This window comes from Hypanus sabinus, chromosome 22, assembly GCF_030144855.1.
Source record: "Hypanus sabinus isolate sHypSab1 chromosome 22, sHypSab1.hap1, whole genome shotgun sequence".
Taxonomy (NCBI): Eukaryota; Metazoa; Chordata; class Chondrichthyes; order Myliobatiformes; family Dasyatidae; genus Hypanus; species Hypanus sabinus.
Genome location: NC_082727.1, coordinates 9708873 through 9734489, shown reverse-complemented (window position 1 = coordinate 9734489; position 25617 = coordinate 9708873). Strand labels below are relative to the sequence as shown.

Genomic DNA, 25617 nt, shown 5'->3' with positions numbered 1-25617 from the left:
TCTCCTCTCTCCATCTAAACAAGTTTGTCAAACTTTTAGTTGACATGCGGAGCCTAGGAAAACTTCTCAGGAAGCAGAGGCACTGACATGCCTTTGTGATGCCCGTCCCAGGACAGTTTCTCTGATAATGCAAAGGAATTTATAGTTATCGACCCTCTCCACCTCCGATCCCATAATGAGGACTGCCTCATGGAACTCCAGCCTCTTCCTCCTGTTGCCGATAATCAGATATTTGATCTTGCTGACTTTAAGTGAAAGGTTTTTGTGACACCATTCAGGCAGATCTCCCTCTCCCCCCCCCACCAGGCCAGTTCTTCACCATCTTTCATTCTGTCCTCAGCAAACTTAAATACAGCATGAGGTGAGATGTCATGTTAAAGTTGTCAAAGCCTATTTTGGAGTGGGTAGGTATGTCGCATCCGGAATGATTTCCAGGTAGCGGACGATTTCCTTCCACGCTGCTCTGACGTATTGGGAAGTTACAGGAGTGCCTCCTGCCAAGTGAGTTTTTTTAAGAGATCACCAGCTGGATTCGAACTCGGGACCTCTCGCCCCGACGTCCAGCGCTGATGCCAGTACGCCACCAGCTGGCACCTACCTGATGTAAATAAAATTGAAAGAGTGCGGTGAAAATTTACAAGGATGTTGCCAGAACTTGAGGACCTGAGTTATAAGGAGAGGTTGAATAGGTCAGGATTTTATTCCCTAGAGTGTGAAGGCTGAGGGGAGATTTGATAGAGGTGTACAAAATTATGAGGGGTATAGATAGGGTAAATGCAAGCAGGCTTTTTCCATTTAGGTTGGGTGAGACTAGAACTAGAGGTCATGGGCTAAGTGTGAAAGGCGAAAGTTTTAAGGGGAACATGACTGGGATCTACCCCATGACAGAGGTATGGAGGGCTATGGTCCCAGTGTGGGTAGGTTAATGGTTCGGCCAAAGGTCCTGTTTCTGGAGTGTTACCGCATTTAGTTGTACTTACACACACAGTGATAGGTATAAAGCAAGTAGAGCAGGTGGCCTAGCACATAGACGTTGGTGTGGAAGAAACGTTGCCAATCTGTACTGACTGGGGTCTGTAACTGAGGAAATTGAGGATCCAGTTGCCCAGGTCTGGAAACAGAGAGATGATTAGGTTCTCGTTATATATATTGTCATAAGCTTGAGAAAGTCTGCAGGTGCTGGAAATCCAGTGCAACACACAGAAAATGCTGGAGAAACTCAGCAGGCCAGGCAGCATCTGTGGAAATGAATAAACAGTCGATGTTTGGGGCCGAGACTCTTCATCCAGACTGGATATGGAGGGAAGACCAGAATGAAAAGGTGGCGGAAGGGAAGGAGGATGGCTGGAAGTTGATAGGTGAAACCAGGTGTGTGTGAAAGGTCAGGGGCTGGAGAGGAGAGTGGACCATGGGAGAAAGGGAAGGAGGAGGGGACCCAGGGGGAAGTGATAGGTAAAACCAGGTGTGTGTGAAAGGTCAGGGGCTGGAGAGGAGAGTGGACCATGGGAGAAAGGGAAGGAGGAGGGGACCCAGGGGGAAGTGATAGGTAAAACCAGGTGTGTGTGAAAGGTCAGGGGCTGGAGAGGAGAGTGGACCATGGGAGAAAGGGAAGGAGGAGGGGACCCAGGGGGAAGTGATAGGTAAAACCAGGTGTGTGTGAAAGGTCAGGGGCTGGAGAGGAGAGTGGACCATGGGAGAAAGGGAAGGAGGAGGGGACCCAGGGGGAAGTGATAGGTAAGACAAGGTAAAAGAACAGAGTGGGGAATAGAAGAAGAGGGGAAGTTGGGCAGCAATTGTTTTATCGGAAGGGGAAATCGATATTCATTCCATCAGGTTGGAGGCTGCCGAGATGGAATATAAGGTGTTGCTCCTCGACCTCAAGACTTCATCTTGGCGAGATGAACTTCAAGAGGAGCTCATGGACTGATATGTCAGAATGGGAATGGGAATTAAAATGCTTGGCCTCCGGGAGGTTCCGCTTTTGTTGGATGAAAAGGAGGTACTTACGAACCGCCCCCCAATTTACGACAGGGCACGCTGATATAGAGGAGTCATTATCAGGAGCTCCAGACGCAACAGATGACCCAGCAGATCTATAGGTGCACTGGTGCCTTGCCTGGAAGGATTGTTTGGGGCCCTGAATGGAGGTGAGGGAGAAGGTGAATGGGTAGGTGCAGCACGCAGGCTGAAGGGAATCGTGCTGGGGCTGGGGAGGGACGAGTGATCTCTGCAAAAAGTGGAGGGAGTTTGGTGGTAGGGTGCCTTTGGAGATGGCAGACGTTGAGGAGGATGATGAGTTGGAAGTGGAGGTTCAGGGGTGGTAGGTGAGGACAAGCGGAACTCTATCCCTGTTAAGGCAATGGGAAGATGGGGTGAGTGTGGATGTTCGTGAATGTGAGTGAGTGTAGCATCAATAATGGAGGAAAGGAGACCCTGTCCTTTGTCCTCTCTGATGTCGTGGTAAAGAAAGCCTTATCCTGAGAACAGGCAAAGGAACTGAGAAAAGGGAATAGCATGTTCACAGAGGGAAGAGGCATAGTCAATATTATCATGGGAAGTGTTAGGTTTACAGAAGATATTGGTTGACAGCTTGTCTCAAAAGAGGAAGACAGACAGACTTTATTGATCCTGAGGAAAATTGGGTTTCGTTACAGTCGCACCAACCAAGAATAGGGTAGAAATATAGCAATATAAAACCATAAATAATTAAATAATAATAGGTAAATTATGCCAGGTGGAAATAAGTCCAGGACCAGCCTATTGGCTCAGGGTGTCTGACACACTAAGGGAGGAGTTGTAAAGTTCGATGGCCACAGGCAGGAATGACTTCCTATGACTCTCAGTGTTACATCTCGGTGAAATGAGTGGCTGAATGTACTCCTCTGCCTAACCAGTACATTATGGAGTGGATGGGAGACATTGTCCAAGATGGCATGCAACTTGGACAGCATCCTCTTTTCAGACACCACCGTCAGAGAGTCCAGTTCCACCCCCACAACATCATTGACCTTACGAATGAGTTTGTTGATTCTGTTGGTGTCTGCTACCCTCAGCCTGCTGCCCCAGCACACAACAGCAAACATGATAGCACTGGCCACCACAGACTCGTAGAACATCCTCAGCATCCTCCAGCAGGTTAAAAGACCTCAGTCTCCTCAGGAAGTAGAGACGGCTCTGACCCTTCTTGTAGACAACCTCAGTGTTCTTTGACCAGTCCAGTTTATTGTCCATTCGTATCCCCAGGTATTTGTAATCCTCCACCATGTCTACACTGACCCCTTGGATGAAAACAGGGGTCACCGGTGCCTTAGCCCTCCTCAGGTCCACCACCAGCTCCTTGAAAGCTAGAAAGAGAAGGGACGTGTCAGAAATGGATCAAATGAACTTAAAGGGCGGGGTGGAAGTCGGAGGCAAAGTTGATTTAATTGACAAGCTCAGCATGGGTGCAGGAAGCAGCACCAATGCAGGTGTCAGCGTACTGGAGAAAGGGTTGAAGAGCATTACCAGGGAAGCTTGGAACATGGACTCTTCTACAGAGCCATGTCATCATCAGGAACTTGGGAAAGGGAGTGCAATACACGCTTGAAAGGAGAGTAAACCCAGAAGTGTGGACAATGTGCATGTGGATGAAGTAATTAATTGGATAATGGTTTCAAAGATAAATGATAGAGGAAATGATGGATTCGATACTAAACACATGAAATGAAAATATGCTGTAGTGGAAAATTGGTATAATTTTATGTAATTATATTTGAGTTTAAATATATGATAAGATGGGGTTATCTGTGTAATTAAGGGTAGTTTTAGTAATGCTCTTCTCTGGGGAAGCTCTGTTCAAAGGGAGATAGTGTAATCCCCTTCCTCTGACTCTCTCTGAGCACATTTGCCCTTGTGAATATCTGTTTAATGTTTCCTTTGTGATTTAGCTGATCAGATTATGAGTCTCCGTGCGCAGCAGAGACATTCCTGAGCCCGGAGCTGAGTGTGAGGCTCCCAAAGCCAAGCCGATCAGACGGTAGTGTGAAGTGCTCCCCTTTCAAGTCGTGTTTGAGCTGAGGCCCAGCCTAATGCAGCAGGCTGTCGGCTGGCTCTCGACGTGAGTTTCCAAACAGAATCCGGATTAATTGTAGTGCTCTCATTTCCAATCCTGGGCCGTGCACAAGGAGCGTGGAGAGGTTCTTTGCCCGCAGTATTACTCCTGAGGCCGGAGGTGGGACAGATGCTCCTGATGACTGCTGCTGGCTATGAGGATGTCATCCAAATAGATGAACGCGAAGTCCAGGTCCCGTCCCACCGTGTCCATTAACTGCTGGAACGTCTGTGCGGCATTCTTCAGGCCGAACGGCATGCGGAGGAACTCGAAAAGGCCAAACGGGGTGATGAGAGCCGTTTTGGGGACGTCGTCAGGATGCATCGGGATTTGATGGTACCCTCGGACGAGGTCTACCTTGGAGAAGATCCGTGCGCCGTGCAGGTTTGCTGCAAAGTCCTGAATGTGCGGCACAGGGTAGCGGTCCGGTGTGGTAGCCTCGTTCAGCCTGCGGTAGTCGCCGCACGGTCTCCAGCCCCCCGTCGCTTTGGGCACCATGTGCAGGGGGGAGGCCCATGGGCTGTCGGACCGCCGGATGATCCCCAATTCCTCCATCCTCTGGAACTCCTCCTTCGCCAGTCGGAGCTTGTCCGGGGGAAGCCACCGAGCGCGGGCGTGGAGGGGTGGTCCCTGGGTCGGGATGTGGTGCTGTACGCCGTGCCTGGGCATGGCCGCTGTGAATTGCGGTGCCAGAACCGATGGGAAATCCACCAGGACCCTGGTGAAGTCGTTGTCGGACAGCGTGATGGAGTCGAGGTGAGGGGCTGGCAACTGGGCTGCACCCAGGGAGAACGTCTGAAAGGTCTCGGCGTGGACCAGTCTCTTCCTGGGCAGGTCGACCAGTAGGCTGTGAGACTGCAAAAAATCCGCACCCAGAAGCAGTTGGGCTACGGCGGCCAGTGTGAAGTCCCACGTGAACTGGCTGGAGCCGAACTGTAGCTGCACCTGACGGGTGCCATAGGTCCTTACTGTGCTGCCATTCATGGCCCTCAGGGGGGGACCCGGTGCCCTGCTGTGGGTGTCGTAACTCGTCGGGGGTAAAACACTGATCTCAGCCCCAGTATCGACCAAAAACCGGCGTCCCGACCTTCTGTCCCACACATACAGGAGGCTATCCCGATGGCCAGCCGCCATAGCCATCAGCGGCGGCTGGCCCTGGCGTTTCCCGGGAACTTGCAGGGTGGGCGACAACGGCGGGCTTCGGCGCCCCACCGCTGGTGGTAGAAGCACCAGTGTTCATTGGGCCGGGGGTTGGCGGGCTCTGCGGCCGGGCCTGGACTGGTTTGCTGCCGGGAGATCTGTGCGATGGACGCCTCGCTCACCTTTTTGGCGTTCCACAGCAAGTCCGCCCGGGCTGCCACCTTCCGGGGGTCACTGAAATCCGCGTCGGACAGCAGCAGGCGTATGTCCTCGGGCAGCTGCTCCAGGAATGCCTGCTCAAACATGAGGCAGGGTGTGTGTCCGTCGGCGAGAGACAACATCTCATTCATTAAAGCCGATGGAGGTCAGTCGCCCAAGCCATCCAGGTGCAGTAAACGGGCAGCCCGCTCGCGCCGTGAGAGTCCGAAAGTCCTGAGGAGGAGGGCTTTGAATTCCGTGTACTTGCCGTCTGCCGGGGGCGACTGTACGAACTCCGCGACCTGGGCCGCTGTGTCCTGGTCGAGGGAGCTCACCACGTAGTAGTAGCAGGTGTCTTCTGAGGTGATCTGGCGAACATGGAATTGGGCTTCGGCTTGCTGGAACCATAGGTTCGAGCGCTGTGTCCAGAAACCCGGCAGTTTCAACGAAACCGCATGAACAGAGGCGGCGTCGGTCATTTCTGGTCCAAAATTCGTTTGGACCGTCGGGGTCACCAATTGTAGCGGTGTGCTACACGCAGCGCTAAAATTACGACACGGAGTCGGTAACTGCAGTCGAAGGAAAAAACTTTATTCGAAATCTTCAGCCTCACTTTTAAGCCTCCCTCAACCTGCCCCCCGTGGCGCAGAGGCTCCAAAGCTCTGTGCTCGCAAACCCCCGTAGGCTATCAAATTGTGAGTCGGTTCGGATGTGCCAGGAAATGGGTCGCCACAGTGCTCTCATTTCCAATCCTGGGCCGTGCACAAGGAGCGCGGAGAGGTTCTTTGCCCGCAGTAATACTCCTGAGGCCAGAGTGAAAGGTGTGGGATCCCGTCCCATTGCAGCAGCAGGGGAATTAAATCGATTAACATTGATATTGAGTTGTCAGAACGTGAGTGGTGGGGGGGGGAAGTACATTTAAAGATGTGCCGGGCAGGTGAGAGAGCGGACGGTGATGGCGGCAAATAGAACAGAGGAGTTTAAAAGGCTCTTAGATAGGTACATCTAAGGCAATGTTGTACGGTCTGACAATCCCCTGACTATCTACAAATGCTAGGGATGATTTCCAATGGCCATTTGACCTCTTTGGGATATTGGGAGCAAACAGAGCATCTCTGGAGGAGATTCGCTTGGTCATTGGGGAGTGCACAAATCAGATGTCAGAACCCACCCTGGGCCGCTGGAGCTGTGCACAACCAGGTGATCATGAAGCCGTAGGGCTTTTACCCGTGGCAAACCCACGCGGTCATGGGGAAAATGTACACTATCATTACAGACAACAATGGGAATCGAATCCCGATCTTACACCCAGTGTACTGTAAAATCTATACAGACAACAACAGAAATCGAACCCTGATCTTATACCTGGTGTACTGTAAAATCCATACAGACAACAATGGGAATCGAACCCCGATCTTATACCTGGTGTACTGTAAAATCCATACAGACAACAACGGGAATCGAACCCCGATCTTACACCCAGTGTACTGTAAAATCCATACAGACAACAACGGGAATCGAACCCTGATCTTATACCCGGTGTACTGTAAAATCCATACAGACAACAATGGGAATCGAACCCCAATCTTGTACCTGGTGTACTGTAAAATCCATACAGACAACAGCGGGAATCGAACCCTGATCTTACACCCGGTGTACTGTAAAATCCATACAGACAACAACAGAAATCGAACCCTGATCTTACAACTGGTGTACTGTAAAATCCATACAGACAACAACAGAAATCGAATCCTGATCTTACACCCGGTGTACTGTAAAATCCATACAGACAACAACAGAAATCGAACCCTGATCTTACACCTGGTGTACTGTAAAATCCATACAGACAACAACGGGAGTCGAATGCTGATCTTACACCCAGTGTACTGTAAAATCCATACAGACAACAATGGAAATCGAACCCTGATCTTACACCCGGTGTACTGTAAAATCCATACAGACAACAACGGGAATCGAACCCTGATCTTACACCCGGTGTACTGTAAAATCCATACAGACAACAACGGGAATTGAACCCTGATCTTACACCCGGTGTACTGTAAAATCCATACAGACAACAACGGGAATCGAACCCTGATCTTACACCTGGTGTACTGTAAAATCCATACAGACAGCAATGGGAATCGAACTCCGATCTTACACCCAGTGTACTGTAAAATCCATACAGACAACAACAGAAATCGAACCCTGATCTTACACCTGGTGTACTGTAAAATCCATACAGACAGCAATGGGAATCGAACTCCGATCTTACACCCAGTGTACTGTAAAATCCATACAGACAACAGCGGGAATCGAACCCTGATCTTATACCCGGTGTACTGTAAAATCTATACAGACAACAATGGAAATCGAACCCTGATCTTACACCCAGTGTACTGTAAAATCCATACAGACAACAACGGGAATCGAACCCCGATCTTACACCCAGTGTACTGTAAAATCCATACAGACAACAGCGGGAATCGAACCCTGATCTTATACCCGGTGTACTGTAAAATCCATACAGACAACAATGGGAATCGAACCCCGATCTTATACCTGGTGTACTGTAAAATCCATACAGACAACAACGGGAATCGAACCCTGATCTTATACCCGGTGTACTGTAAAATCCATACAGACAACAATGGGAATCGAACCCCGATCTTATACCTGGTGTACTGTAAAATCCATACAGACAACAGCGGGAATCGAACCCTGATCTTATACCCGGTGTACTGTAAAATCCATACAGACAACAATGGGAATCGAACCCCGATCTTATACCTGGTGTACTGTAAAATCCATACAGACAACAGCGGGAATCGAACCCTGATCTTACACCCGGTGTACTGTAAAATCCATACAGACAACAACAGAAATCGAACCCTGATCTTACAACTGGTGTACTGTAAAATCCATACAGACAACAACATAAATCGAACCCTGATCTTACACCCGGTGTACTGTAAAATCCATACAGACAACAACAGAAATCGAACCCTGATCTTACACCTGGTGTACTGTAAAATCCATACAGACAACAACGGGAATCGAATGCTGATCTTACACCTGGTGTACTGTAAAATCCATACAGACAACAACGGGAATCAAACCCGGATCTTACACCCGGTGTACTGTAAAATCCATACAGACAACAACGGGAATCGAACCCTGATCTTACACCGGGTGTACTGTAAAATCCATACAGACAACGGGAATCGAACCCTGATCTTACACCTGGTGTACTGTAAAATCCATACAGACAACAACAGAAATCGAACCCTGATCTTACACCTGGTGTACTGTAAAATCCATACAGACAACAATGGGAATCGAACCCTGATCTTATACCTGGTGTACTGTAAAATCCATACAGACAGCAATGGGAATCGAACTCCGATCTTACACCCAGTGTACTGTAAAATCCATACAGACAACAACAGAAATCGAACCCTGATCTTACACCTGGTGTACTGTAAAATCCATACAGACAGCAATGGGAATCGAACTCCGATCTTACACCCAGTGTACTGTAAAATCCATACAGACAACAGCGGGAATCGAACCCTGATCTTATACCCGGTGTACTGTAAAATCAATACAGACAACAACTGGAATCGAACCCTGATCTTATACCCGGTGTACTGTAAAATCCATACAGACAACAATGGAAATCGAACCCTGATCTTACACCCAGTGTACTGTAAAATCCATACAGACAACAATGGGAATCGAACCCCGATCTTATACCTGGTGTACTGTAAAATCCATACAGACAACAATGGGAATCGAACCCCGATCTTATACCTGGTGTACTGTAAAATCCATACAGACAACAACGGGAATCGAACCCTGATCTTATACCCGGTGTACTGTAAAATCCGTAAAGATAGCAGCGGGAATCGAATGCTGATCTTACACCCAGTGTACTGTAAAATCCATACAGACAACAACGGGAATCGAACCCTGATCTTACACCTGGTGTACTATAAAATCCGTAAAGATAGCAGCGGGAATCGAATGCTGATCTTACACCCAGTGTACTGTAAAATCCATACAGACAACAACAGAAATCGAACCCTGATCTTATACCTGGTGTACTGTAAAATCCATACAGACAACAATGGGAATCGAACCCCGATCTTATACCTGGTGTACTGTAAAATCCATACAGACAACAATGGGAATCGAACCCCGATCTTATACCTGGTGTACTGTAAAATCCATACAGACAACAACGGGAATCGAACCCCGATCTTATACCCGGTGTACTGTAAAATCCATACAGACAACAACGGGAATCGAACCCTGATCTTACACCCGGTGTACTGTAAAATCCATACAGACAACAACGGGAATCGAACCCTGATCTTACACCCGGTGTACTGTAAAATCCATACAGACAACAACAGAAATCGAACCCTGATCTTATACCTGGTGTACTGTAAAATCCATAAAGACAACAACGGGAATCGAACCCCGATCTTACACCTGGTGTACTGTAAAATCCATACAGACAACAATGGGAATCGAACTCCGATCTTACACCCAGTGTACTGTAAAATCCATACAGACAACAACAGAAATCGAACCCTGATCTTACACCTGGTGTACTGTAAAATCCATACAGACAGCAATGGGAATCGAACTCCGATCTTACACCCAGTGTACTGTAAAATCCATACAGACAACAGCGGGAATCGAACCCTGATCTTATACCCGGTGTACTGTAAAATCAATACAGACAACAACTGGAATCGAACCCTGATCTTATACCCGGTGTACTGTAAAATCCATACAGACAACAATGGGAATCGAACCCTGATCTTACACCCAGTGTACTGTAAAATCCATACAGACAACAATGGGAATCGAACCCTGATCTTATACCTGGTGTACTGTAAAATCCATACAGACAACAATGGGAATCGAACCCCGATCTTATACCTGGTGTACTGTAAAATCCATACAGACAACAACGGGAATCGAACCCTGATCTTATACCCGGTGTACTGTAAAATCCGTAAAGATAGCAGCGGGAATCGAATGCTGATCTTACACCCAGTGTACTGTAAAATCCATACAGACAACAACGGGAATCGAACCCTGATCTTACACCTGGTGTACTATAAAATCCGTAAAGATAGCAGCGGGAATCGAATGCTGATCTTACACCCAGTGTACTGTAAAATCCATACAGACAACAACGGGAATCGAACCCTGATCTTATACCCGGTGTACTGTAAAATCCATACAGACAACAACGGGAATCGAACCCCGATCTTATACCCGCTGTACTGTAAAATCCATACAGACAACAACAGAAATCGAACCCTGATCTTATACCTGGTGTACTGTAAAATCCATAAAGACAACAACGGGAATCGAACCCCGATCTTACACCTGGTGTACTGTAAAATCCATACAGACAACAATGGAAATCGAACCCTGATCTTACACCCGGTGTACTGTAAAATCCATACAGACAGCAATGGGAATCGAACCCTGATCTTACACCCGGTGTACTGTAAAATCCATACAGACAACAACAGAAATCGAACCCTGATCTTATACCTGGTGTACTGTAAAATCCATACAGACAACAACGGGAATCGAACCCCGATCTTACACCTGGTGTACTGTAAAATCCATACAGACAACAATGGAAATCGAACCCTGATCTTACACCCGGTGTACTGTAAAATCCATACAGACAGCAATGGGAATCGAACCCTGATCTTACACCCGGTGTACTGTAAAATCCATACAGACAACAACGGGTATCGAACCCCGATCTTATACCTGGTGTACTGTAAAATCCATACAGACAACAACGGGAATCGAACCCTGATCTTACACCCGGTGTACTGTAAAATCCATACAGACAACGGGAATCGAACCCTGATCTTACACCCGGTGTACTGTAAAATCCATACAGACAACGGGAATCGAACCCTGATCTTACACCCGGTGTACTGTAAAATCCATACAGACAACAACGGGAATCGAACCCCGATCTTATACCTGGTGTACTGTAAAATCCGTACAGACAACAATGGAAATCGAACCCCGATCTTATACCTGGTGTACTGTAAAATCCATACAGACAACAACGGGAATCGAACCCTGATCTTACACCTGGTGTACTGTAAAATCCGTACAGACAACAATGGAAATCGAACCCCGATCTTATACCTGGTGTACTGTAAAATCCATACAGACAACAACGGGAATCGAACCCCGATCTTATACCTGGTGTACTGTAAAATCCATACAGACAACAATGGGTATCGAACCCGGATCTTACACCCAGTGTACTGTAAAATCCATACAGACAACAATGGGAATCGAACCCCGATCTTATACCTGGTGTACTGTAAAATCCATACAGACAACAACGGGAATCGAACCCTGACCTTATACCTGGTGTACTGTAAAATCCATACAGACAACAACGGGAATCGAACCCTGATCTTACACCTGGTGTACTGTAAAATCCATACAGACAACAACGGGAATCGAACCCTGATCTTACACCTGGTGTACTGTAAGGCAGCGTGCTGACCGCTATGCCACTGTATCGCCCTGTGTAGTTTAACTATTTTTGTAGTTTCATTCTCACATCATAAATCGTACCGTGTCATAAGCTGCTCTTGTCAGGGAATTTCCCTCTCTGTCTACTTTGAGTTTTCAGTTTAGTACTCACAGCTTCTTTGTCTTTATTCATCTTGTCTTTGTGGTCTTCCAGTGATTTTGTTACTGTTATTTATGCATCATTCCGGACTTTGGCCGAGCCTCCTGGGCAGGAAAACCGTGCCACAGATCTGAAACCTGGTTTGGAAATGCCGATGATGGAAGCTCTCCTAAACACTACAACTCATCTAATGACTCAGGATGAAATCATTGTGTTGATGGACATCTCTCTGAAATGGTCCAGTGTCCCTGCAGGCTTCAAGGTAGCCACCATCAATCCAGTGGCCAGAGAACGATGGCAACTGGCCGGAATGATTACTGCCCACTGGAGTCACTTTAACAATCATGAACTAGACTGGTCAAAGAACACTGAGGCTATCTACAAGAAGGGTCAGAGCCGTCTCTACTTCCTGAGGAGACTGAGGTCCTTTAACATCTGCCGGACGATGCTGAGGATGTTCTACGAGGCTGTGGTGGCCAGTGCTATCATGTTTGCTGTTGTGTGCTGGGGCAGCGGGCTGAGGGTAGCAGATACCAACAGAATCAACAAACTCATTTGTAAGGCCAGTGATGTTGTGGGTGTGGAACTGGACTCTGACGGTGGTGTCTGAAAAGAGGATGCTGTCCAAGTTGCATGCCATCTTAGACAATGTCTCCCATCCACTCTATAACATACTGGTTAGGCACAGGCGTACATTCAGCCAGAGACTCATTCCACCGAGATGTAACTCTGAGCGTCACAGGAAGTCATTCCTACCTGTGGCCATCAAACTTTACAACTCCTCCCTCGGAGTGTCAGACACCCTGAGCCAATAGGCTGGTCCTGGACTAATTTCCACTTGGCATAATTTACTTATTATTATTTAATTGTTTATGGCTTTATATTGCTATATTTCTACACTATTCTTGGTTGGTGCGGCTGTAATGAAACCCATTTTCCCTCAGGATCAATAAAGTCTGTCTGTCTGTCTGTCTGAACTGCTTTGAGCAGTTGATATTGAATCTTCCAAAATCCCAGCTTCCAGCTCCATAGGACCCTTTCCAATTTGCCCACCAGTCAATCCAGTCCACCGATATTGCCATGGCATTCGTCCTCCTTTCCATCCTGGTCCCACCTAGAAAACCATGCATTATAGACCAGGATGTTCATCGATTTCAGCTCAGCATTTGATACAATCATACTTCAGAGGCTGGTGGGTAAACTGTCCTCGCTGGGACTCAACGCTCCTCTCTGTAACTTCTTGACGGAGAGACCCCAGTCAGTCTGAGTTGGCAGCAACACCTCAAGCTAAGTCGTGCTGAACACTGGTGCCCCCAGGGTTGTGTGTTCAGTCTGCTGCTGGCTCTCAACTGCCCTGCCCGGTTCATCTCCAGCCACACCCTCAAGTTCACTGATCATCCTCAAGTTCAACAGTGGTGGGCCTCGTCAGCAACAATGATGAGTCTGGTACGGAGAGGAGGAAGACGGGCTTGTCAAATGGAGAGAGCGACCTGAGTCTCAATGTCGACAAGACTAAAGAGATGATTATAGACACGAGTAAAATGCAGGTTGACCATTCTGCAGTGCACCTGAATGGCTGTGCCGTGGAGGGAGTGAAGAGCACAAAGTTCGTTGATGTGCAAATAGCGGATGATCTAACATGGACCCACAACACCTCCTCACTGGTCACCACAGCGTCTACACTTCCTGGGGTGTGCGAGGCTCCCTGTCCCCATAACAACTTCCTACAAGAACACCGGTGCGATTGTTCTGTCTGACTGCGTCATTGTGTGGTACAGAAGCTGCAAGGCATTGGATGGCAAGACCCTACAGAGGACAGTAAAAACTGCCAAGAGGATCACTGGGCCTCCCTCCTCCCTATTTCCCCATTTACTGGGAGTGTTGCCGACGAAGGGCCTGAAGCATTGCCGAGCATCCCTACACCCATCCCGCAGTCTCTTTGACACCTACGGCAGGAAGACTAGGACTGCCAGACTGGGTAACAACTTCTCTGAGCTCTGAGGTGAGCTCTTCTGGCAGTTTATTGCAGATTACAGCATCTCCACTTTCTTACGCTTCCATTTTATTGTCCTGGTTCAGAGTCCCAAGTTTAAAATCAAAGACAAAGTCAAGTTTATTGCTATATACACAAATCCAGGCACAATTGAAAGAACATCAGTGTCACCAGGTACCTACTGGCATTTACAAGAAAAACATAAATTTATATTGATCACAAGTTTTACAAGAGGAACACTATCATAACAAAAAAGACAAGGTCCATTTTAGTGCAGGTGATCAGAACTTTGCTGTACTCTGCTGATTAGGGTTGAACCCGTTGGTTCAAGAATCAAATAGTTGAAGGGAAGCAGCTGTTCTGAATCTATGGGGTGGAACTTCAGGCCTCTGTACCTCCTGCCCAACGGTAGATGCAAGAAGATGGAATGGGCCGGATGGTGGGGATCGGTGATGAAAGATGTGGCCATCTTGAGTCAGTACCTGCTGTAGGTACCATCTGGAATGGCCTGGATTGTTGATGATGGTTGTAACTTTCTTGAGGCAGCACCTCCTGATGGTGGGGAGGGATAGCCACTGAATCCACCTCAGTGAAATGGAAACAGAATGCTGGGAATGGGATGAGACTGGCTCTTGAAGGAGTAAAGAGGAGTCTGTGCTGGTCCACACCCACCACTCACAGCCTCTGTTGATGTGTCTTGTGCATTTGTCTCAGTCAGCGACTCTTACGCGTGCTCACTGCTCTCTCTCTTCATTTCAGAGCCAGACTTCATCGACTCAGTGTTACTGAGGGAGAGTGTCAACAGCTCTGTGGGTGACGACGACAAGATTTACCTGTTCTTCACGGAGAAGCTGGGGGAAGAGAATGCATTTAATGGAAAGCCACTGGTGACCAGGGTGGCCCGGATTTGCAAGGTAAGAGGATGCCTGTGGTGATGGAGCACAGTGTAACAGGTTATGAAAAACATGGATCTTTGCACAGGCGCAATGTTGTGTCGACCTCCATTGCCACTTTCCGCTGTAGGGACATGAGGACAAAACCTGGGTAGATTCAGGGACAACTGAACCACTGAATCAGTTGACTTGGAAGGCAGAACTTGGTTGCTTTCAGTATTGTCTCATCAAGAAAACACGAATATCTCACTGGTCTTGAAGTGGCACTAAGTGTTGAAGTTTATTGTCCTTCTGTTGTGTTACTTTGAGTGGTACTTTAAAGGAGATATTGAACAGATCAATTTTTGATTGATGGAACATAGAGCAATATGCACAGTGTGGGCTCACAATGTGTTCACCTTTTAACCTACTCCAAGATCAATTATGCTCCACATAATCCTCCAGTTTTCTTTCATCCATGTGCCTTTCTAAGATTGTCTTACATGTCCCTAATGTATCTGCAGCATCCCTGCACTGCCCACTCTGAGTAACAAAAAAACTACCTCTGACATCCCCCTTTACTTTCCTCCAATCACCTTAAGATGATGCCTCCTTGCATTAGCCATTTCCAGCCTGGGCAAAAAGGCATTGTTTGTCTGCTCTAACAATACCTTTTACCTTATTCACCTCAATCAAGCTGTCTCTCATCCTTCTTTGGTCTAAAGAGAAAAGCCCAGCTTTCTCAACCTCTCCTCATAAAATAATTCTGTCCAATCCAGGCAGCATCTTGGTAAATCTCCTCTGCACCGTTTCTATACCTTCCACATCCTTCCTATAATGAGGTGACCAGAAATGAACGCAAAGTGTGGTCTAACCAGAGTTATAAAGTTGCAACATTACCTCACGGTTCTTAACTCAGTTCCCTAATACCGAACTCAGTTCCTGAACTAATGAAGGGCAGCACACCGTACACCTTCTTAACCATCTGTCAAATTGCGTGTGGCAACTCTGAGTGGTGTATAAATGTGAACCTCGGTTCTTCTGCACTGCTAAGAATCCTGCCATTAACCCTGCCTTCAAATTTGTTCCTTCTTCTCATTTTTCCAGATTGAACTCTATTAATTCAATATTTCCTTGAACTAGCAGTTGATTGTCCATTTCCCTGCGTAGATGCTGCCTGAACTGCTCTACATTTCCAGCATCAGCAGCCAATTTTGCCCCATTGCTCAAGTTACAAATGACCATATGAAAGGTCAGTGACCTTAAAAGTTATTTCACCTCTGTGGATGCTGCCTTACCTTATGAATATTTTCAGCTCTTTATGGCTTTATTGCAGATTTTCCAGCAACTATAGCATTCTGCACTCAGTCACATTACAGCCAGTAATTCACAGTTTTGTATCCACAAGTGTGACGGAGTTTTAAAAGATTAACAGTAGTAGTGTGATCGCTCAAGATGACTATGATGTTTTCCTAAAGCGTTGCATTCCCTTAATGGAGAATGCCTGTGTGTGACGTTGTTTAACATGGGGAGGCTGATGCACAGGCCTTGACAGATCGGGGTCAGAGTCCAGTGGCATGGAGTGCAGGAGGACTGGGGACCCCTCACTGATGCAGCCTCTCTCCACCTTCTCTGCCATGGTGATGTGTCATCATCTTCCACCAGCTCCCCCGTTTTGGTCTTGGTTGGGTTGCCCTTTGACCTTACCGCCATGGGTGACCCTATCAGGAGCTAAGCTGTAGTCAGCATCGTACTCAGGATCTCACAAGCCTGTCCACCACGACTAGGTGACGATCCTTGGAAAAAGCTTTAACTCATCAGCTTTATATCTCACATGCCCGTCGAAACATGCAGTGAAATGTTTCACTTTCTGTCAAATCAAATCAGCAAGGTTTTTGCTGGGCCGCCCACGAGTGTCACTATGCTGCTGGCACCAACGTATCCACGGCCACTCCGTTTGGCTTTGAGTTTCTCTTCTTGACCTTTTTGGTTAAAATAATTCATGATAACATTTAACACATTGCTGTGGAATTCATAACTTTCTGCTTTGTGTTTTGATGGATGATTTACTGTGGTTTTCTCTAAACCATAACTGAGTCATGAAAAATGGATCTGGTATCAGCGTGTTCAAACTGATAAGAAGCAGCTATGAGCAGAGGATTACCAAGGACACGTCCTGAGTACAAGGATTCTGAGCTTGCACCACAAGGAAAGAGTAACTTTACAAATATATGTAGCAAGGGTGAGTTCTGTACTTGGGAAGATCCGGAGGGCTTGCATTTAAAGTGAGAGGGGGAAAGTTGGAAGGAGATGTGGGGGGCAAGATTTTTTGTTACATGGAGTGGTGGGTGCTGCCTTGCTTTGTAACTCTAGAAACTAATCGAGAGGAAAACACAGGAGCCAGGATACTTGCCTACTTAAATTTTTTTTAGTGAGGCGTTCCCCTTCCCATATGACGCGTTGGCATAATTATGTATGCCAATTGCGTACTTTTACATATAACCCATAATGAATTATGTAAACAAACAAGGAATGTTTGAACAAACAATATATTTACACTATTACTCCAATGTTACTGAAATACTGAAATGCTGAAATGATACACTACAGGTGTCAGCGGTGGAGGGAATTTCACAGTTAATGACAGGGTTCATAACAGTGATGATGTATAGAGGGACAGAGTCATAGAGACATACAGCCCAGAAACAGGCTCCTTGTTCCATCTAGTCCATGCCAAACTGTTCTTCTGCCTGATCTGATCACCCTTTATGCTCCTCACATCCATGTACCTATCCACATTTATCTTAAATGTTAAAATTCAACCTGTATCCACCACTTCTGCTGGCAGCCTATTACACAGTCACTGCGCTCTGAGTGAAGGATTTCCTCCTCGTGCTCCCCTTAAACTTTTCACCTTTCACCCTTCACCCATGCCCTCTAATTCTAGGCTCATCCAGCCTAAGGGGATGAAAGCCTGCCTGTATCTCTCCCAAGTTTGTCTGCCTCTGCCAGATCTCCTGTGCTCGAGGGAAAAACCTTCCCAGTGACTCAGGTCGTCCAGTTCCAGGGACATCCTTGTCGCTTATGAATTTTGGGCCTGGGTGGGAGCTTCCTGAGAAAGCAGCTTCACAAGTCGATGGGGTGGAAAAGAGGTCACGTGGCACACTCGCTCTTGTTAGTCAAGGCACTGAGTTCAGGAATGGGGAAGTTTTATAAAACTGGAGAATCGTATTCGGTTCTGATCGCCCCGCTACAGGAAGGATGCGGAGGCTGGGGAGAGGGTGCAGAACAGGTTTGACAGGGCACAGCCTGGATTAGAGGGCATGCGATATAATGAGATGTTTTCCAAACTTGGGTTGTTTTCTGTGGAGTGAAGCAAGACCTAAGATAAGTTTCTATATAATTATCTGAGAGATAAATGAAGCACATAGCAGGGTTGAAAGGTGAAGTGCGAGGGGAGTGGGTAGCGGCATCTGTGGGTGTTGATGGAGCCAGATACAACAGAGCTGTCTACGGGGCTCTTGCATAGGCAAACATATTTACAGAGAATGGTGGGATAGGGACCGTGCACCGAGACAAGAGATTAGGAGATAAAGCTTAGTCAGCTTGGCACAGTACTGTGGGCCTTCCTGTGCTAAGTCTATTCCAGATTTTCTTTTCAGTAAGGATTGGAATTGAAAACACAGATATTAGCGACCATGCCATTTCTGGCTTATTCAGACTCGTTACTAATATCCTCGGGGGTGGCACAGTTGTGTAGTGGTTAGCACGATGCTTCACACCTCCAGCGTGGTTAATTCATGCGATTATTGGCTGCCTTCTCCTTACCTCATGGATAGGCACCGTCAATTTCCGCTGCTGTCTGTGAGGAGTTTCTGCTTTCTCTCCCCCTGAGCCCGTGGCTTCCTCCGGAGCTCTGACGAATATGGTAGTCAGGGTTAGTGAGTTGTGGGCTTGCTTGTTGGTGCCAGGGCACTGCCCAGCACAGACCTCACTGATTTGATTTACCTTATCACGTCAGACCAGCCACCAACATCGAGCTGGGTTCACTTTAGCGTCTGGTCTGACGTGATAAGGTAATTAAGTAGAGGATTTTAGTGTGCTTTGTCTTCAGGTCTTGGAGTTCAATAAATGTTACAGTTTTCTTAAACTTGAAAGCCCTGACGACGTGTTAGTTGTGAAAGCCTACAGTAGTAGTATTGTGACTGCTGGAGTGGAGTACGATGTTCAAAGGAGTTGTCTGTACTGCTGGGTCCTCAGGTGGGGTAGAGGCCGGCCGATGCAGTGTGCGTGGTTGCATTGTTCAAACAATGTGAGTAGCTCTCGATTAAATGCAGTGGCTCTGGGCGCGTGGGATATTGTTAAATCAACACTGTCTGTTGAAACCTCCAGGGTGAAGATCAAAATGACCTTTTCTGTGATTTCGAAACAGCAATTTCAACGTGCTTTGAGGCATGTTGCACTTTGCTCTTTGTGCTGTTGACTGTGCCTATCTGTGAGATAAGTGGAAAGCAACCAATAATCTGCAGGCATTTGGTAGGGTGGGTACATCCGTCACATGGAGAGAATTCAAATTTCCTTGTCCTTGCCCCTGCATGATTTAATATTGGACAATGTTGCTTAATGTGTCATTGAGTTCAATATAAACATACTCTATCTTAAAGGTCTTTATTAGCTTCCTATCTAACAGGACAAGGTGCAGCGCTGCCTTGAAATTCCTCTTTCTATTAGCACAGTTTCTCATGTACTTTCAGGAGTCCTCAGGGTCCCGGACAAATACATTGTATTGGGATATCCAAACCTTGTTGCTGCTGGGTTCTTAGTGACCGCAGGAAACCGCAGAAGGTTGTAGACATGGCTCAGCACATCATGAGAAGAAGCCTCTCCTCTGTGGATTCTGTCTACACTTCTCTCTACCTCAGTTAAGCAGCCAGCCTAATAAAAAACTCCACCCACCCCAGACTTTCTCTCTTCTCCCCTCTCCTATTGGGCAGAAGTTACAAAAGCTTGACAGCACACACCAGGGTTAAGGACTGCTTTCAGAACCTTGAAATGATCTATCGTATCATAAGATGGATTCTCGGCCTCACAATCCACCTCATGTTGATCTTGTCCTTTAACATTTACCGGCACTGCACTTTCTGGGTACACTTTATTCTGCATTGTTACTGTTTGACATTATTGTACCTCGCTGCTCTGTGTATCTGTGTGAATAGGACACACGACAAGCGTCCGCCATTTCCTGGTACGTGTTTTGGGCATCTTATCTAAGAAAGGATGTGCTGGCATTGAAGAGGGTCCAGGGAATGTTCATGAAAATAATCTCAGGAATGAAAGAGTTAATATATGAAAACAACACACACAAAATGTTGGTGGAACACAGCAGGCCAGGCAGCATCTATAGAGAGAAGCATTGTCGTCGTTTCGGGCCAAGACCCTTCGTCAGGACAAAGTTAATATATGAGGAGTGTTTGATGGCTTTGTGTCTATACTCATTGGAGTTTAGAAGAATGAGGGATTATTCTAGAGTGGATGTTGAGAGGATGTTTTGAATAGTGGGAAGTCTAGGATCAGAGAGCAAAGCCTCAGAATAGAAAGATGTCCCTTTAAAGTAGAGATGAAGGGGAATTTCTTTAGCCAGACTCTGTGAGTATGTGAAATTCATTGTCTCAGATGGCTATGGAAGCCAAGTCATTGGGTATATTTAAAGTGGAGGTTGATAGGTTCTTGATTAATCAGGGTGTCAAAGGTTACGTGAGAAGGCAGGAGAATGGGGTTGAGAGGGATAATAAATCAGCCATGATTAAATAGTGGAGAGCTTTGATAGGCTGAATGGCCTGATTCTGCTTTTGTGTCTGAAGGCCATATGCATGTGACAATAATTAACTAACAAGAATTCCCCCCTTCCTCTGGATAGGACGCCAGTCTACCACGAGGTTAACACCCAGCATTTTGCCAGTACCTATTTTCAGCTGGGTGGACTGGAGCAATGTGTGGTTAAGTGCCTTGCTCAAGGACACAACACACTGCCTTGGCTGGGGCTCAAACTCACGACCTTCAGATCACTAGTCCAACACCTTAACCACTTGGCCACATGCCACAGAAATAGTTAAAAAGTATAAAAAAACAAACAACCTTTACTGAGTAACAATTTATATATTTAAATGAAATACATAACAAATTCAAACAGAACCAATACCGCTACAGTACTATAAAACTGTGTTTTAGTTCCTAATGATTATCAGAGGAATTAATCGGCTATGCTTTTATGATTGACTGTAAATGAACAAAATTAGCACAGGAGCCCAGTGTAGATAATGGACTGCCTTCATATCATGCTACCAATAATTGCATCCTCCAAGTCTTCATTTTCATTATAATATTCAAGATATCTTCAAATTTTTCGCTATTTCTAACTTGTTGAGGTAGTAAAACCAGCTCATTTCTACTACCGGCTGTTTCTGGCATCTCGAGGCCTGAATGCTTGAGAACAGAGTGAGCAAACAGTTCCGTATTGTCTAACCGCCCATTTCTTGCCAACTATTAGTGACAAAAATCATTGCATTTTCAACCAACGCTGTTTGAACTGATGCTATTTAACAATTGATCAGTCTAAGCATGGTGTGTGTCTAATGGCCATGCAAGTGCACGAGACTAATACTAGTTAGAATATCTACACGATGCTGGAAGAACTCAGCAGGTCAGGCAGCATGCGTAAGAAAAGAGTAGCCAACATTTCGGGCCGAGACCCTTCATCAGGAATGGGGGGGGGGAAGAGAGGGCCGAAGCCCAGTAATAGAGATAGGGGAGGGGGAAGGGCTAGAGGCATCAGGTGGAAAACAAATCAGAGGAAGGATAAAGGGGGGAGGGGATAAGCATGAAAGAACTGTAGAGGTAAAGGAGCAGAAAGTTGAAAGGGGAGAGAGGCAGAGAGGGACCTAGGATAGGGGAAGGGGGAGGGGGAGGGAATTACCAGAAATTGGAGAATTCAATGTTCATACCACCAGGCTGGAGACTACCCAGACGGTATATGAGGTGTTGCTCCTCCAACCTGAGTTTGGCCTCATCATGGCAGTAGAGGAGGCCGTGTATGGACATATCTAGATGGGAATGAGAGGCAGAGTTGAAGTGGGTCCTGTCTATAGTGACGGACGGAGAGTAGGTGCTCGACGAAGCGGTCCCCCAGTCTGCGTCGGGTCTCGCCGATGCAGCCGCACCGGATGCAATAGATGACTCCAGCAGACTCGCAGGTGAAGTGTTGACTCACCTGGAAGGACTGTCTGGGGCCTGGAATGGTGGTTGGGGGGGGGGGGAGGTGTGGGGACAGGTGTAGCATTTGCGATTACAGGGATAAGTGCCGGATGGGAGTTCTGTGGGGAGGGAAGTGTGGACCAGGTAGTCGCGGAGGGAACGATTCCTGCAAAAAGCTGAGATGGGTAGAGAGGGAAAGATGTGCTGGGTGGTTGGGTCCTGTTGAAGGTGGTGGAAGTTGCGGAGAATAATGTGTTGGATCCGGAGGCTGGTGGGGTGGTAGTTGAGGACGAGGGGAACCCTGTCCCTGTTGTGGTGACGGGAGGATGGGGTGACAACTGAAGTGCGGGAAGTGGAGGAGATGCGGGTAAGGGCATCTTTGATGAAGCCAGAAGGGAAACCATGATCCTTAAAGAAAGAGGACATTTGAGAAGTCCTGGAATGGAAAGCCTCATCCTGGGAGCAGATGCGGAGGAGACGGAGGAACTGGGAATAGGGGATGGCATTTTTGCATTGGGCAGGGTGGGAAGAGGTATAGTCAATATAGTTATGGAAGTCAGTGAGTTTGTAGAAGATGTCAGTGGATAGTCTGTTTCCGGAGATGGAGACCGAGAGATCAAGAAAGGGGAGAGAAGTGTCTGAGATGGACCAAGTGAATTTAAGGGCTGGGTGAAAGTTATAAGCAAAGTTGATGAAATTGACGAGCTCAGCTTGGGTACAGGAAGCAGCACAAATGTAGTCGTCAATGTAGCGGAGGAAAAGTTGGGGAGTGGTGCCAGTATAGATTTGGAGCATAGACTGTTCCACATAACCCACAAAGAGACAGGCATAGCTGGGGCCCATGCGAGTGCTCATGGCTACGCCCTTGATCTGGAGAAAGTGGGAAGAACCAAAGGAAAAGTTATTTTCTACTTTCGACTTTCTGCTCCTTTACCTCTACAGTTCTTTCATGCTTATCCCCTCCCCCCTTTATCCTTCCTCTGATTTGTTTTCCACCTGACGCCTCTAGCCCTTCCCCCTCCCCTATCTCTATTACTGGGCTTCGGCCCTCTCTTCCCCCCCCCATTCCTGATGAAGGGTCTTGGCCCGAAAAGTTGGCTACTCTTTTCTCACGGATGCTGCCTGACCTGCTGAGTTCTTCCAGCGTCGTGTACATATTCTTTGATCCACAGCATCTGCGGTTGTATTTTTGTGTTTTAACACTAGTTAGAAACTGTTCGGTAACAGTCTTCTGTCCCAATTAAGTGGCATAGTGTCCTACATCAACAAAGGTTGATTTAGTTTTTGTTCTTTAAGAATTGTTTCAAATAAAGTACTGCCTCGAATAACCAGAATTCACGGTATATTCTCGTAGATTTTAGGAATTACGTTCGACTTCAGTGTGTCTCTGTAGATGTCTGGCACTCGCTGTATAAAACTAAGCAGGCAGTTCATTAGACTGAAACTCCTTTTGCATCATTGAGATAAAATGAACCGTGGGAAGTTATCTGCTTTTCAATTCAGTGGATAGAAATTTTGCCTACTGTGACTTGAAGCATGGAGAGATTAAGACTGAAGTGGTGGGAGGGGTGGCACAGTAGTATAACACTGTATAGTGCCAGCGACCCGGGTTCATTTCCCACCACAGCCTGTAAGGACTTTGTACCCTCTCCCTGTGAATGTCTGGGTTTACTGTGGGTGCTCTGGTTTCCTCTCACATTGAGGTTAGGGCAACAGGCTGTGTTAACGCTGGAAACATGCAGACTGCACCCAGCGCATCCTTGGACTGTGTTCTTGTTGACGCAAATGATGCATTTCGCTGCATGCTTTGAGGTACTGTACATGTGAGGTCAGGTTAATCTAATCTGATCCCATGCTGTAAGGAGGAGCCGATAAAAAGACAAGGGGAGAAATGGATCAATTATTTTCAGCCATTTCTAATACAGCAACTGATTTGCTACAATTCAGGGCATTTGGAAGGGTAGATCGTTGGGAGTAGATGTTATCACCATTTGGAGAGTCATGAACTGGGGGGACGTATCTACAGGATAAAGGGCTGGTCATTTAACACTGAAATGTGTCGACGTTTGTCCTTTCTGATGGTAGTGAAGCTCTGGAATTTCTTTCCCCAGAGGGTGTGGGGGCCGGGTCATAAGGCGGCTCTGCTTTATTGGGAGTTTGAAGAGATTTGGCATGTCAACAAATACACTCAAAAACTTCTGTAGTTGTACTGTGGAGAGCATTCTGACAGGCAGCATCTCTGCCTGGTATGGATGGGCTACTGCACAGGACCGAAAGAGGCTGCAGAAGGTTGTAAATCTAGTCAGCTTCACCGTGGGCACTGGCCTACAAAGTGCCCAGGACGTCTTCAGGGAGCGGTGTCTCAGAAAGGCAGCACCCATTAAGGACCTCCAGCACCCAGGGCATGCGCTTTTCTCACTGTTACCATCAGGAAGGAGATACAGGAGCCTCAAGGCACACACTCAGCGATTCAGGAACAGCTTCTTTCTTTCTGCTATCCAATTCCTAAATGGACATTGAAGCTTTGGACACCACCTCGCTTATTTAGTATACGGTATTTCTGTTTTTGCACTTCTTAAAATCTATTCAATATACGTAATTGATTTACTTGTTTATTTATAATTACATTTTATTTTATTTATTATTACTTTCCACTCTGCTAGATTATGTATTGCTTTGAACTGCTGCTGCTAAGTTACCGAATCTCACACCACACGCCGGTGATAATAAACCTGATTCTAATTCTGATTCTGAAAAGGCAGAGGCAGAGAAACATTCGAAAGACTGAGGAACTTCAGGCTTTGGGGAGATGGGACCAGTGCAGATTAGCCATAATGATGATGAATAGTGAACAGGCTCCCATTATTTTCTTGGGAGTTCTGCATAGTGCTGGGTATAATTTGTAGATAATTCATTCGATAGCGCATGATTATGTTGAAATAAACTGTAACAGTTTGAACATAATTGAACGTCTCTGGCAAGATATAATGGATGGTGATGTTGCAGAAAGTATTCCCTCAGCTGACATTTGCAACTCAGCGTGGGAGCTGATGATGATCTGGCTTGAAGATGATATTCTTGTAATTGACGTATTCCTGACAACTGATAAAGATGAACAAGACATACGGCTAAGACAGGAGCTTTGAGACACCAGATTCCCATTAATGATTTTCAATTCAGATGGAAGGTATGACCCAGTGCACCTGCAGTAGAATTTCACTTATCTTTATTTCCCTTTGTTGTTGATAATGATTATAACATGCAGTTCAGAATTATTTAACCTAAGTGATTTATCAAAATTCAAATCAAAGTTATTATCAAAGTCTATTTACAGTAGTCACCATACCCAGCCCCAGGATTCATTTTCATGCAG

General features: G+C 46.6%; 1 protein-coding gene and 1 long non-coding RNA gene across 6 annotated transcripts in view; one reads left to right on the top strand and one right to left on the bottom strand.

Moving 5' to 3' along the window:
- The window catches only part of LOC132379315 (semaphorin-4G-like), a 232914-nt gene that overhangs the window by 91214 nt on the left and 116083 nt on the right, over positions 1-25617 (top strand). For all 5 annotated transcript variants that reach the window (XR_009507385.1, XR_009507384.1, XR_009507383.1 and 2 more), the window contains exon 7: positions 14881-15035. Coding sequence is in view for 1 of the 5 variants with exons in the window: in XM_059947021.1 (XP_059803004.1) it covers positions 14881-15035 (155 nt within the window). In the remaining 4 variants the exon portion in view is untranslated. The remainder of the gene's footprint in view (positions 1-14880; positions 15036-25617) is intronic.
- On the bottom strand, positions 1435-19403 carry LOC132379318 (uncharacterized). The gene is made up of 2 exons (XR_009507386.1): positions 18822-19403; positions 1435-3344 (listed from the first exon to the last, which is right to left on the bottom strand). It is a non-coding gene; the product is annotated as an uncharacterized LOC132379318 (long non-coding RNA).